General features: G+C 48.3%; 1 protein-coding gene across 2 annotated transcripts in view; it reads left to right on the top strand.

The window, feature by feature from the left end:
• crata (carnitine O-acetyltransferase a) overlaps positions 1-15,745 on the top strand; it is a 51,440-nt gene that overhangs the window by 30,567 nt on the left and 5,128 nt on the right. For both annotated transcript variants that reach the window (XM_072488863.1, XM_072488864.1), the window contains 6 exons: positions 787-887; positions 9,420-9,539; positions 10,919-11,041; positions 14,071-14,206; positions 14,730-14,792; positions 15,411-15,548. In XM_072488863.1, the coding sequence (XP_072344964.1) occupies positions 787-887; positions 9,420-9,539; positions 10,919-11,041; positions 14,071-14,206; positions 14,730-14,792; positions 15,411-15,548 (681 nt within the window). The remainder of the gene's footprint in view (positions 1-786; positions 888-9,419; positions 9,540-10,918; positions 11,042-14,070; positions 14,207-14,729; positions 14,793-15,410; positions 15,549-15,745) is intronic.

Genomic DNA, 15,745 nt, shown 5'->3' with positions numbered 1-15,745 from the left:
GTCTGTCTCTGGTAGTGGATCGGGGTGTGTGTGAGCTTGCATCTAGCGAGGAGGACCTTTTAATAACTGCTCAACATGTGAATTATCTTTGAACATTTGGCAGTTTTTTAACTTTGTTTTCCCAGTTTAAAACCCCTTTCACTGTTTTCGCAGCCTTTCCCACTCCTCTTCTGGAAGCACGTCTTCGTGTGGGGTGGGGGAAGTGAGATATGAAACATCCGGTACGCTCATGCCTGCCTATTAGATATTAGGCAGCAGCCCAAAGAACCTCTTCCACCTCCTGCTTCCACACCACCCACTGGTCAGATCCTGCTTCTGCCTGGTGTCTTTCACCTCCATTGCCCTCACCCTATCCCATTCTGATTATATCTCCGCATTAACCCACTGCACCCCAACTCCAGCACACACTCAGATTTATCATGTGGCTCCCTGTCCTACTGTCTGAATAAACCAAACACCACTTCTTTTAAAAGTGCTGGAGGAATCCGAACATCTTTGGGCAGAGATCGATAGACACCAGTCACTCTCCGGTGCCTCGTCCAAGGGACGCTGTTCAACCATGTGGGCTGCTCCACCCAAGCTTGACCTTGTCCTCCGCCGATAGGCAGCTTCCAGTAGGTGTTACTGGTCAGTGATCAAGAGAAGAGACACATGGCTAATTCCAAATCCAACCCCCACCACCACACTAACCAAACCTGTGGTACGAAGACCAATTGCAGAACCTGCGTCACTGCCCCCACTGAGGCCAACTAACAGACTTTATTCCTTTCTGGGGTTTTTCTCCAGTTCATTATCGGAGTGGATGGATCTTGTGGTTTGGTTTACGAGCATTCTCCATCAGAAGGACCACCCATTATGGCCTTGCTGGACCACGTCTTTGAGTATTGGTAAGAATCTTGATTTCTCTCTTGTTGTTCATTCACAGGGTGGGAATGTCATTGGCTCGGCCGACATTTATTGCCCATCTCTAACTGCCTTGGGAAGAGTAAGAAGTCTTACAACTTGTTTATTCGGAATCACAAGCTTTCAGAGCATAGCTCCTTCATCAGGTGAGTGAAGAGGTAGGTTACACAAACACGGCATATATAGCCAAAGCTAATGATGCAAGATGATACTTTGACCGCGAGTCTTTACAGGTAATTAAGTCTTTACAGGTCCAGACGGTGCAACTGGAGACTTAATTAGCTGCAAAGACTCACGTTCAAAGTATCATCTTGCATCATTGGCTTTATCTATATAGGCTGTGTTTGTGTAACCTACCGTTTCACCTGATGAAAGAGCGATGCTCCGAAAGTTGTGATTCCAAATAAATCTGTTGTAAGACCTCTTATTGTGCCCACACCAGTCCAACGCCGGCATCTCCACATCATGTCTTGAGAAGGTGTGTTCATTCCAATAATTGTCTCTTGAGGAAAGAGTGAATCTGAAGCCAGCCTGTACCTTAAGACGGGTTTATTTCCAAGCCTGCAGAATAAAGAGACAAACTCCCTCAATTCCGCCTCAACACCCTGTGGGAACACCTTTTTACACTCTTGTGATGAAGCCCCAATACTTCCCCATTTGGGGTTAACTGCTCTTTTTTACCAACTCGACTCGCAGCACAATTCCAACATTGACACATTCCCTATTCTTTTAAGTGAATTTTCTTTTGGGGCAAAAATAAAACCGAAGACACAGAAACAAGTCTCACATTTTAAAACTCACACCTTGAGTCGCCACTCTTCTAATAATCCTTCACCTCAAGCGTTCCTTTCGATGAAACAAGCTGATAACTAATGGATTGTATCAACCCGTTGGAGTTTAGAGTTTTTCTCCACCATTTGGTTTAGACTCTCAATATCAATTTATCATTTATTTTACTCATTCTGTCGAGTGTCCGCTATCCCAAAGAGATCGATTGCCAATATGGTATATTGGGGCATTCCCATCGTCATTTCCCCAAACATTTTGGATAAAAAAGGAATGCCGTGTCAACCGCCTCTACTAATGCGAGAGTCTCTGCAGCCAGGGTGCTCTTACTACTCACCTTATTGTCTTGGATTCCCAAGCCAAGGGACAGCATTTCTCATTTTTCCCCCACAAGAAATGTTATCAAACCTACCGCACTTGAAAAGCCATCACTAAGGTTTGCATGAGAGGCGTCACTGAACACAATTAATTTTATATTCTTAGGGTCGCCCAAAGATGGAATCGTCACTGCACAATTTACATCTTTAACTTTTTAAATATTTTGTTCGCCCACAAGATGTCCTGGACTCCAGGATGTTTCATTATAGTACTCTGTTCAAGAACATCAAAGCTTTGTCTGTATGCCCAGCCCAGCCAGTTCAATTGGCCATTCAGACTTTACAGCTGCCCAGCCTCACCTTTAGAAGCACCAGAATCTTTTTGTGAAGACCGATTTGTGACGAGGCTAACACTTTTTCAAAATACAATTGCTGGTGTAAAGTGACCTCAGACCCTTACTGTTGTATTTTTAATCCAATATATTTGAAGGTCCCATTACCCTGACTCCCAACCTTAATGTCTGTCCTAATCTTGTCAATAATTTTGTTTTGAAACTCGGTCGTGCCAACCCATTGGAAGTGATCAATGTGTCTCACAAAATGTGGGCACGTTTCCCACCAGGGCACCAATAAAACCTGGCACCATCTGCCTTCAGTTGGAAATGACCTGTCTTTAACAACACTGATCAAACTGGAAAGGTGCACACTCTCGAAGCATCATTAAACCATTAACACATTTATTCAACTTGCAACGTTTTTCCTCTACCTCTGGTGCCTCCTTCGGAGGTTTGAGACACACCTCCCTCTGGAGGAGGTTACCCTGCAGGAACGCAGCTTTTATATCTCTGAGCTTACATTCCCGCAATGCTCCCCTACTTCTTTCCGAAACCTCAGCCTTGCCAAAAACTTTCCTGCCTGCGTAAAAGGCATTTAAGTGAGCAGAAAAATAGAGCTAATGATAGTTCTTTCAAGAGCAGGGGAAGCATCTACTAGCACTGATTCCGACCACAAACCCCTCTTCTCTTTCCCCCCCCCTCCCCCCCCCCCCCCCCCCCACGCATGCACTGCCCATGTCAGTGCTGTTTGCAACTTTTTTTTTTTTTAAGCAAGAACAAACTTTATTGTATACCATCAAGAATTAGACAAGGTCATCACTATTAACTCACACTATAGTTTAGAATTATTTATGCTATAAACTCAGTTTTACTTTTTACTAACACCCCTACCCGACAAATCCCCCAAACTTTATTTAATTCTCCCCAGTATTTCAACTAGTCTTCTGAAGTAAGCTTCAGTTGGGGCCCTTTAGCTTTTGGCTAAATGACCCTCCACGTTTCTTTACAGACCTCTCAACTGTGGATGCCTCAACTCCTTGTTTGGGCTGTTGATATGTTTTCTGTCACAAGGCTTTGTGAAGACCACTGTAGATTTCTTCCACCTAGTTGCAAACCCCAAACTGAGAGAGAGCCCTACCCACCTCCATGCAGTGAATGATGAAATTAGTATTTTCTCTGCTTAAAATGCAGGCCTATTTGAATGGAGCCTCTTGTGGCACTCTCAATCCAGTTTGTTTGATCATATGTAACATTCTGTCAATTATTGCATGGCTCCTCTCACACAAATCTTTGCTGAACGGGCTATCAGCTGCAGTTGACTATGATATATAAATTTTCACCTGTGCCGAAATCCATCATTGGCAAATTCTCCTCCGTTATGCATCTGGAATTTCAGCCACGTTCCTAATCCAGTGCCTGCCCAGGTCTCCATGACTTGTGTCTACAACGGTCTGTTTGCCCTTGCCGTTTATTACCAAAGATGGGCTAAATCCAGTTGCTGTATCTACAAGGCATAGCGAAAAAACCTGACCCTTGCTCCATACTTTTAAGTCCATTGCCACAACATCGTTAAATTCACTGCCCAGTGGCAGACCCACATCAGGACGTGGTGATGTCCTTCAATATTTAACGCAAATGTCACACTGAGCCGGAACTCGCTCAATAAGGGTGTTCAGCTGTCGGTGGTGGAGGGATTGAATGTTTGTGGAAGGGGTAGCAATCACGTGGGCTGTTTTGTCCTGGATGGTGTCGAGCTTCTTAAGTGTTGTTGGAGCTGCGCTCATCCAGGCAAGTGGAGAGTATTCCATTACATTCCTGACTTGTGCCTTGTAGATTGTGGACAGGTTTTGCCTGGAGGGTGTGTGTGGCAGGAGGTGAGTTACTCACTGCAGGATTCCCAGCCTTTGACCTGCTCTGGTAGCCACAGTATTTATGTGGCTAGTCCAGTTCAGTTTCTGGTCATTCTGATGGTGGGGGATTCAGCAATGGTAATGCCATTGAATGTCAAGGGCCAATGGTTGGAGTGACGAATGCAGGACTGTAGATATGTTGGATTTTAAACATTTGGCAATTAAGCATAAATGCCTGTGCGTTAGTGCGTTAGACTGCAGTAGTCATGTTTTTAAAATATTCTTGTTTTGCAAACCAGAAAGCTTTTAGGAGCTAAAGTGAAATCGACCAGAGCAAAAAGCCTGGGCTAATGCACTGATGTTTGACTAAGGGGAGCCCCTGGGGAGTTAAATGTGTTTTCAGCTTGGGGGGGATTATGTAATTGCTGGGTGGAGCTTTGGTAATCGGACATTTCTGAGAATGCTTTTGAGTTGAGTATTAATCTGGCTAACCCTAGGGGCGGCAGCGTGGCCCAGTGGTTAGCACTGCTGCCTCACGCCGCCATGGACCCGGGTTCAATCCCAGCCGGGTCACTGTCCGAGTGGAGTTTGCACATTCTCCCATGTCTGTGTGGGTCTCACCCCTACAACCCAAAGATGTGCCAAGTAGGTGGATTGGCCACGCTAAATTGCCCCTTTTTTAAAAAAATTTTTTTAATGAGTTGGGTACTTTAAATTTATTTTTAAAAATTGGCTCACCCTTTAGACCATAAGTAAAGTATTTTGCTCTTACAATAGGTTAGTTAAAGAAGATTAATAGTATTTAAAGCAGTGCAGACTTGTCTGAGGACGAGGAGCTGAAACAGACCAGTTGAAACAGCTTTTGGAAGACACCTAGCCAGAGTTTGTAGCGGTTCTAACAGGAGCCAAATCTATTCTGGAAAACAAGTATTACTCTGTGTCAATGGGTTGTAGGATGGACTTGGGGGATTTTCACAGTAACTTTATTGTAGTGTTAATGGAAGCCTACTTGTGACATGAATAAAGATGATGATTATTCTTGAGAGCTGTATGTTTTTCCTTGTTGTTTAATTGGGAATGGAGATAGTAATTAAGGGTCTTGTATTTACTGTATTTAGTATTGTTTAAGGCAGAGTTTTACAAACTCAGAGTCATGACCCGCGTACAGGTTGCGAGTGGGTGTCGGGGGGGGGGGGGGGTCATGGAGCGATCAGTCGCGGCATTCCCGATCATGGAAGAAGTGCCCAACGGCCACTTTTACCAATTCCGGCTGCAACCGGCTTTTAAATACAAACGATGGAGTCTTCCACCAGATGCGGCGGCAGAGAGCTGGTCACACACCTGACATGTACAATGACATCACGCGCTCTGTACGTCCATGCTTTTAGGCGTGAAATCACAGAGGAAAGATTCCTCCTTTTTGTAGCTGCCAGCAAGCAAGCGACAGAACTGTGTGAGGAACTGAAGATGGATCGGTTTGTAATAAGGAAGAGATGGCCAGAGACACAAACAGGCCAGGATCTCACTTCTGAATCTGCTGGAGAGAGCGTCTCGGGAGAGTCCTCGGCAGGACAAAGTCATGCTGCTGTGAGCTGTGTCCGGAGCTCCAGGGCCTCTGGTGAACAACCCATTAAGAAGAAACTGAAAGTAGGGGAAAGATGATTTCTTGAGGTGTGGCTTTGTTAATTTTGCCAATGCAAATCAGGATGCAAAGCCCGTTATATGTGTTATATACAGGGAAGCACTGGCAAATGAAAGTTTTTAACCCTCTAAACTTCAAAAGGCATTTGAAGAATAAGCATGGCGAGTTCGAAGACAAACCTATTTCAAAGGATTCAGCGAGATCTTAAACCATCAGCTGAAGTCCTCAGCAGAAATGCAACATTGAATGACAAAACAAACGAGATTGTGAGGACCAAGCAGGTTTGCCTGCCGCATTATAGATAAGCAATAATGGTGGGTCGCGGAGGTCGGCCGGCGTGGGTCGCGGAGGTCGGCCGGTTGGTAAAGGTGGGTCCAGGAAATAATGTTTGAAAAACACTGGTTTAAGGGGTAATTGTAAACTATTTCCGGGAGTTACACTACGTCAACAAAGTGCCAGAGGGAGCTTTCACATACTGCTGAGAGAACAGAGGCCTCAGTTTAACATCTCCTCTAAAATACGTATAATTCGCACATTGCGACATTCTCCCGCAACATTCTCCTTTGGCACAGCCCCTCCGGCGATTCAACATACTCCCTCAGCACAGCCCCTCCGTCAGTGCGACATTCTCCCTCGGCACAGTCCCTCCGTCAGTGCGACATTCTCCCTCGGCACAGCCCCTCCGTCAGTGCGACATTCTCCCTCGGCACAGCCCCTCCGCCAGTGCGACATTCTCCCTCGGCACAGCCCCTCCGCCAGTGCGACATTCTCCCTCGACACAGCCGCTCCGTCAGTGCGACATTCTCCCTCAGCACAGTCCCTCCGTCAGTGCGACATTCTCCCTCAGCACAGTCCCTCCGTCAGTGCGACATTCTCCCTCAGCACAGTCCCTCCGTCAGTGCGATATTCTCCCTCGGCACAGCCCCTCTGTCAGTGCGACATTCTCCCTCAGCACAGTCCCTCCGTCAGTGCGACATTCTCCCTCGGCACAGCCCCTCCGTCAGTGCGACATTCTCCCTCGGCACAGCCCCTCCGGCAGTGCGACATTCTCCCTCGGCACAGCCCCTCCGGCAGTGCGACATTCTCCCTCGGCACAGCCCCTCCATCAGTGCGACATTCTCCCTCGGCACAGCCCCTCCGTCAGTGCGACATTCTCCCTCGGCACAGTCCCTCCGGCAGTGCGACATTCTCCCTCGGCACAGCCCCTCCATCAGTGCGACATTCTCCCTCGGCACAGTCCCTCCGTCAGTGCGATATTCTCCCTCAGCACAGCCCCTCCGTCAGTGCGACATTCTCCCTCGGCACAGCCCCTCCGTCAGTGCGACATTCTCCCTCGGCACAGCCCCTCCATCAGTGCGACATTCTCCCTCGGCACAGTCCCTCCGTCAGTGCGACATTCTCCCACAGCACAGCCCCTCCGTCAGTGCGACATTCTCCCTCAGCACAGCCCCTCCGTCAGTGCGACATTCTCCCTCGGCACAGCCCCTCCGTCAGTGCGACATTCTCCCTCGGCACAGTCCCTCCGGCAGTGCGACATTCTCCCTCGGCACAGCCCCTCCATCAGTGCGACATTCTCCCTCGGCACAGTCCCTCCGTCAGTGCGATATTCTCCCTCGGCACAGTCCCTCCGTCAGTGCGACATTCTCCCTCGGCACAGCCCCTCCATCAGTGCGACATTCTCCCTCGGCACAGTCCCTCCGTCAGTGCGACATTCTCCCACAGCACAGCCCCTCCGTCAGTGCGACATTCTCCCTCGGCACAGCCCCTCCGTCAGTGCGACATTCTCCCTCGGCACAGCCCCTCCGTCAGTGCGACATTCTCCCTCAGCACAGCCCCTCCGTCAGTGCGACATTCTCCCTCGGCACAGTCCCTCCGTCAGTGCGACATTCTCCCACAGCACAGCCCCTCCGTCAGTGCGACATTCTCCCTCGGCACAGTCCCTCCGTCAGTGCGACATTCTCCCACAGCACAGTCCCTCCGTCAGTGCGACATTCTCCCTCGGCACAGTCCCTCCGTCAGTGCGACATTCTCCCTCAGCACAGCCCCTCCGTCAGTGCGACATTCTCCCTCGGCACAGTCCCTCCGTCAGTGCGACATTCTCCCTCAGCACAGCCCCTCCGTCAGTGCGACATTCTCCCTCGGCACAGCCCCTCCGTCAGTGCGACATTCTCCCTCGGCACAGCCCCTCCGTCAGTGCGACATTCTCCCTCGGCACAGCCCCTCCGTCAGTGCGACATTCTCCCTCAGCACAGCCCCTCCGTCAGTGCGACATTCTCCCTCGGCACAGCCCCTCCGTCAGTGCGACATTCTCCCTCGGCACAGCCCCTCCGTCAGTGCGACATTCTCCCTCGGCACAGCCCCTCCGTCAGTGCGACATTCTCCCTCAGCACAGCCCCTCCGTCAGTGCGACATTCTCCCTCGGCACAGCCCCTCCGTCAGTGCGACATTCTCCCTCGGCACAGCCCCTCCGTCAGTGCGACATTCTCCCTCAGCACAGCCCCTCCGCCAATTCAACATACTGGCTCGGCACAGCCCCTCTGGCGGTGCAACATACACACTCAGCACTGGCCCCCGGCGGTGCGACATACACACTCAGCACTGGCCCCCGGTAGTGCGACATACACACTCAGCACTGGCCCTCCGATGGTGTGACATACACACTCAGCACTGGCCCCCGGCGGTGTGACATACTCCCTCAGCACTAACCCTCCAGCTTTGCTTAACTTAAAGGGCATCTATAAGTGGGATATGAAGGTGCTAGATATTGGCACTGGCAGCTGGGAGATAATGGTTTATGCCCTGACCTCTGGAGGCTGGCTGCCTGCTTGAAATGGCTTTGGAAGAGGTGAGCAGAAAGGTAAAGCTTGGCGGCTGTGAAGAGGGCCCTGAGAAAACAGAGCCCAGTGAATCCTGCACTTCCTCAACTCAGTCTCCCTCCACTGTCAGTGCAGCAGAGACTGTCGCATCAGCGTGCGGCTCCTGAGGCCCACCGGACTTAACACTGAGTTGACCACCACAGCGCAAACCATCGTCTTAACCACCACAGCGCAAACCATCGTCTTAACCACCACAGCGCAAACCATCGTCTTAACCACCACAGCCCAAACCATCGTCTTAACCACCACAGCGCAAACCATCGTCTTAACCACCACAGCGCAAACCATCGTCTTAACCACCACAGCGCAAACCATCGTCTTAACCACCACAGCCCAAACCATCGTCTTAACCACCGCAGCGCAAACCATCGTCTTAACCACCACAGCGCAAACCATCGTCTTACAAGAGACGAATACTACAAAACTAATAAGTCCAATTGGGAATTCAGGAGAAGCTTCTTTACCCAGAGAGTGGAACCTGCTCCCACAGGGGAGTAGTTGAGGTGAATAGTATCGATACATTTACGGGGAAGCTGGATAAACTTATGAGGGAGAGAGGGATAGGTTGATGGGGAGAGAGGAAGTCGGGTGGGAGGAGATTTGTGTGCAGGATAAACACTAGCTTGAACAGTTGGGATTATAGCCTGTTTCTGTGTTATCGACCTTATACAATCCCTAAACAAACCTGCGCTCGGTGTCTTCTGTTTCAGCAACAGCTCCGTGATGATTCGTTCTCCGATGATTCCACTGGCCATGCCCCGGAAGCTCCGTTTCAACATCACTCCTGACATAAAGAGAGACATTGAAAAAGCAAAGCAGAACCTCAACATGTGAGAACTTTCTCTTGATATTCATTCTCCGTCTGTGGGTGTCAGTGGCTAGGCCAGCATTTATTACCTATTGCTAATTGCCCTCTAGAAGATTGCCACCTTGCACCACTGCAGTCCCTGTGGTGTAAGTACACCCACAGTGCTGTTAGAGAGGGAATCCCAGGATTTTACCCAGCGACAGTGAAGGACGGCGATACTTATACATACATTGGTGAGAGCACACTTAGAGTATTGTTTACAATTTTAGTCACCTTACCTAAGGAAGGATATACTTGCGATAGGGGGAGTGCAACAGAGTTCACTAAACTGATTTTTGAAATGAGAGGGTTTTCCTGTGAGGTACGATTGAGTAGAATGGCTTGTATGCTCTGACGTTTAGGAGAATAAGCGATGATATATTTGAGATGCTGCGAGAGTGCTCGATAGGGTAGATGCTGACGCTGCTTTCCCCGTGGCTACAGAGTCCACAACATGGGCACAGTCTCAGGATAAGACGGTGGCTATTTAGGACTGAGATGAGGGGACGATACTTCACTCACGAGGGCGGTGAATCTCTGGAATCGTCTGCCCCAGAGGGCTGTGGAGGCTCGGTCATTAAAGACCGAGATTGATAGATTTTTGGACATTAAGGGTATTGAGGAATTTGGTGCTGGCGCAGAGAGGTGGAATTGAGGCAGAAGATCGGTCAAGATTGTATCGAATGGCCAAGCAGGCTCAAAGGGCCAAATGGCCAATTGCTGCTCCTATTTTTCTTCTATAATGTTTCCTATGTTTAACGTGGAGAATTGGATGTAATCGCCAGGGGAAAGTGTTGGCTATTTTCTGCAGGCAGTATCTCTGGTGACTTGATGGGTCAATATGTTAGACAGGTGCCCAGGCCCAATCCCTCACACCAACCTACCCACACCCTTCAAGCGCAGCAGCTGTGTCACTGCAGTGACCCCCAGCTACAAATGGTGTGTGTGCCACATATGGTCTGAGCTCATACGTGTAGTATGGCCACATACAGGGGGACCGGCAAGAGTGAAATTGGACTGACACGAGTTGACGGATTTGCAGGAGGGCTACGAGGTTGGAATCAATGGTGGGTTATGTTTCTTTTTTTAAATAAATATAGAGCGCCCAATTATTTTTTTTTCCAATTCGGGGGCAATTTAGGGTGGCCAATCCACCTACCCTGCACATCTTTGGGTTGTGGGGGTGGAACCCACGCAGACACGGGGAGAATGTGCAAACTCCACACAGACAGTGACCCGGGGCTGGGATTCGAACCTGGGTCCTCAGCGCCGTAGTCCCAGTCCTATCCACTGCGCCACATGCCGCTCTATGATGGGTTATGTTGAGTGTTGGCATTAATGATAATCATTCTTTCTCGCTAGGATGGTGCATGATGTGGATATAAAATGCTTCACGTTCCAGCTCTTTGGAAAAGATTTAGTGAAGTCCTGGAAGCTGAGTCCAGACGCATTTATCCAGCTCGCTCTGCAGCTGGCTTATTACAGGTATGAAAACCATCACTCCAGACCCATTCTGTTAATTTGTTCCTCATCTGTCCCAACACCGAGATTAATACAGCATCAAGCCTGCATCAGCTACCTAAAAAACATCCCGCTATCTCTGCTCCTTCCTCCATGCAAATTTCCCTCAAGTATTTATCCAGTTCCTTATTGAAGATTACTACTTCCCTTTCAGGCAGTGCATTGCAGATCATTACTCACTGTGTAAATGAAAATTACTCCCCTTTCCTCGAGTGTTTGCCAATTACCTTAAATCTGCCTCCTCAAGATACTGACAGTGGAAAGAGTTTCTCCTTATTCACTCGATCAAAACCCTTCATATTTTTGAACAATTCTATGAAATCTCCCCTTAACCGTCTCCTCTGCTCTAAGGCGAACATTCCCAGCTTCTCCAGGTTAACTAAAACCCCTCGGGCAAGCACGGTGGCGCAGTGAGTTAGCACTGCTGCCTCACGGCGCCGAGGTCCCAGGTTCAACCTGGCTCTGGGTCACTGTCCGTGTGGAGTTTGCACATTCTCCCCATGTTTGCGTGGGTTTCGCCCCCACAACCCAAAGATGTGCAGGCGAGGTGGATTGGCCACGCTAAATTAAAAACTCAAACCCCTCATTCCTGGTGCCATTTGAGTAAATCTCTCCTCGCCCCCTCTCCGAGGCTTTGGCAGCTGAAATGTGGTACCCAGAAATGAACCCCATACTGCAGCTGAGGCTTGATTGGTGATTAATAATGGTTTAGCATAACTTGCTTTGTATATTCTGTTTATAAAGTGCGGCCCCCTGTGTGTTTTATTTAACGGCTGCACAACGTTTTAGAATCTATTTATAAAATGTCTTTTTAAAAGATACTTAAAAATGACCAATGTTCCATTCTGGGACTGTATCATCGCGATTTTCCATTCTGGGATTGTATATTCGCGATGTTCCATTCTGGAACTGTATGATCGCGATGTTCCGTTCTGGGACTGTATATTCGCGATGTTCCATTCTGGGACTGCATAATCGCGATGTTCCGTTCTGGGACTGCATAATCGCGATGTTCCATTCTGGGACTGTATAATCGCGATGTTCCGTTCTGGGACTGTATCATCGCGATGTTCCGTTCTGGGACTGCATAATCGCGATGTTCTGGAACTGTATAATCGCGATGTTCCATTCTGGGACTGTATAATCGCGATGTTCCGTTCTGGGACTGTATGATCGCGATGTTACATTCTGGGACTGTATAATCGCGATGTTCCATTCTGGGACTGTATAATCACGATGTTCCGTTCTGGGATTGTATAATCGCGATGTTCCAATCTGGGACTGTATCATCGCAATGTTCCATTCTGGGACTGTATAATCACGATATTCCATTCTGGCACTGTATAATCGCGATGTTCCGTTCTGGGACTGTATCATCGCGATGTTCCATTCTGGGACTGTATAATCGCGATGTTCCGTTCTGGAACTGTATAATCGCGATGTTCCATTCTGGGACTGTATAATCGCGATGTTCCATTCTGGGACTGTATCATCGCGATGTTCCGTTCTGGCACTGTATAATCGCGATGTTCCATTCTGAGACTGTATAATCGCGATGTTCCATTCTGGGACAGTATCATCGCGATGTTCCGTTCTGGGACTGTATCATCGCGATGTTCTGTACTGGGACTGTATCATCGCGATGTTCCGTTCTGGGACTGTATCATCGCGATGTTCCGTTCTGGGACTGTATCATCGCGATGTTCCGTACTGGGACTGTATCATCGCGATGTTCTGTACTGGGACTGTATCATCGCGATGTTCCATTCTGGGACAGTATCATCGCGATGTTCCATTCTGGGACTGTATAATCGTGATGTTCCATTCTGGCACTGTATCATCGCGATGTTCCATTCTGGCACTGTATGATCGTGCACCTACTTTCTGTTCCGTGTGAAACCTGGGCTAATGACAACAAATGACTGCTGGGTTCAAATGGGGTGACCCAAACTCTGATTTGACCCCTGCACTCCCCTCCTGCAGTCTCATTTTCATTTGTACCTTCCCTCCAATGTACTTCCCTCGGCTGTCTGGGGTTAGTGCAAATGTTAATTCTGCATCTTGGAGCACCAGTTACAGTGTTGTCTCCTCTGTCCCTCTGAGCACTCGACTCGAAGGAGCACAAGGAGGTTATTCAGGCTCTTGCTGCCTGTTCTGCCATTTGTTTGATTATTGCTACCCGCCTTGGTTCCGGTACACTTAATCCCCTTGCCCATCTATCAGCAGTTCTGAAGAAGTCATATAGACTCCATGTTAACTGTTCCCCTCTCCACAGATGCTACCAGACCAGCTGAGCTTTTCTGCTTTTATTTCAGATCTGCAGCATCCACGGTATTTTGCTTTTATAAAAATCTATCAATCTCGGTTTTGAAATTCTCAATTGACAGCCCCAGCCTTGGTATTTGTCTGTGTGTGTGTGTGTGTGTGTGTGTGTGTGTGGGGTGGTGGCGGCGGGGGGTCTGTTCCGGTGTGTAATAAACTCAGCAAGTTGTGTCAGTGAAGTTGTGCATGGATAGAAATATAAGAATTGCTACATTTGAAAATAAGATTCAAGGTTGATGGAGCTCACCATCTACCATCCCGGTAGTTGCTTGACATGGGAATAATGGAGTTATTGATCAGTGAATGTAGAACAGACCCAGACAAGAGGTGAGGAAACCCACCATGCCATGGGGGGAGTGCCCTGGGAAGTGTAGGTCATGACGCCGTGTCTAATGATTTTTACACTGCATTCCAAAATTACATTTGAAAACGAAAGTTAATTGCTGTTTGCATAGCATCTCTCACAAACATGGAATACTGTGGCACTTCTGTATTCTTTCATGGGGTGAGTGTTGCTCTTTGATGACTGGAGCATTTAACACACCATTACTGCAATAGCTTCTCAAAGATTTGTTGATTCCCCCCCCCCCCCCCCCCCCCCCCCCAAGGCAGGGCATGAGAGGAAATCCATCCCCCCCTCACCATCTTGCTATGCTTGTGTTTCATGTCAGGATTTATGGAGAGCCTTGTGCAACCTATGAAAGTGCCTCTCTGCGGATGTTTCACCTTGGACGCACGGACACGATCCGCTCCGCCACCACCGAATCCTCAGTCTTTGTCCGGGGCATGGATAATGCACAGCTCCAGGTACTCAAACCTCTGAAATATCACCTTCATCTCACGCATCATCCCTTCTGGGGTCGAAGACTGTATTAACTAAAACTACATTAACGAAGACTACATTAACAATCAGGAACTGCAGGACCTGGCTTTCAAAGAATTGGTAGAGAAACAGAGAATTGAGGAACTTTATATTTTACTCGGTGATAGTGATCTGGAATTCGCTGCCTGAAAGGGCAAGGAAATCAGCTACAGTAAAACATTTCTCTCTTCCCACCCAGTGTGTATCTTATGTGAACTCTCTCTGTCTCTCTGCTCCCCTCCTGAGATGTGACCCGGCATTAAAGGTGCTATATGAATGTACGGTAGTGTTTGCAGCAGAAACAGTCAGGAGTCAGTCAGGAACGGTCATTTCAAATGTGAAGTGGTTGTTTCCTCTCTGCAATTGCTGACAGCCCTGCTCCCTCTGCTTTAGTGTTTGGGAAAAAAATCATTTTTAGTTCGTGTGCTCTTTTGGCTATAAGTTGTTCTGTTTTGATTCTGTTTCTAGAATCAGGAAAAAGTAGCATTGGCGCGAAAAGCCATTGAGGCCCACAGCGTTTACACCGATATGGTGAGTGGCTTTACTGTTATTCCCACCATTGTGTTCTTCATTTCCAAGGGCGGCACAGTGGTTAATAATAATCTTTATTAATGTTACAAGGAGGCTTACATTAACACTGCAATAAAGTTACTGTGAAAATCCCCACACTCCGGTTCGGGTACAATGAGGGAGAATTCAGAATGTCCAATTCACCTAACACTGCTGCCTCATGGCGCTGAGGTCCTGGGTTTCACTGTACGTGTGGAGTTTGCACATTCTCCCTGTGTCTGCGTGGGTCTCATCCCCCACAGCCCAATGATGTGCCGGGTTGGTGAATTGGCCACGCTAAATTGCCCCTTAATTGGAAACGAAGTGAATTGGGTACTTTAAATTTGTAAAGAAAAAAAAGTGTTCTTCACTTCCTCCCAACCACTGCTTCAGCAGCTCTTAACTCTTGAGAACCTCAACTACATTCAGGACCTCTATTTGGAAAAGACTGTTTTAACTTCTTTCTCACTGTGGTACAGGAAAGTCGAGAGTTTAACGTGTGGGGGAGGGGGTTATGTGATGGTAGGATGCGGGTGGTGGCTGCAGTGATTTGGAGTAGGAGGGGTATCTCTCTGTGCTCATGTCTGTTCTTACTTCCAGGCAGTAAGAGGCCAAGCCATCGATAGACACCTACTGGGTCTTAAACTTCAGGCTATAGAGGATCTGGTTCGAATCCCCGAGATCTTCATGGACACATCCTATGCAGTTGCCTTCCATTTCAATCTGTCGACCAGTCAGGTGAGGCATTCACTCTCCTGTTGCAGTCAGCTGAAGATCCACAAAGGTTTCTCTCCAGTTTGGCGAGTCCTTAATTGCGGCTGTGCCCAGTGAGAGTTGGGAGAATTGAAGAGTACTTTTCCCCCATCTATCCTTGGGTTAGAATTCTCACTCACATTTTACTGAAAGTTGAGACAAAGGTGGCATTTCTATAGTGC

This window comes from Scyliorhinus torazame, chromosome 22 (assembly GCF_047496885.1).
Source record: "Scyliorhinus torazame isolate Kashiwa2021f chromosome 22, sScyTor2.1, whole genome shotgun sequence".
Classification (NCBI taxonomy): Eukaryota; Metazoa; Chordata; class Chondrichthyes; order Carcharhiniformes; family Scyliorhinidae; genus Scyliorhinus; species Scyliorhinus torazame.
This window is presented reverse-complemented; position numbering and strand designations above follow the sequence as displayed.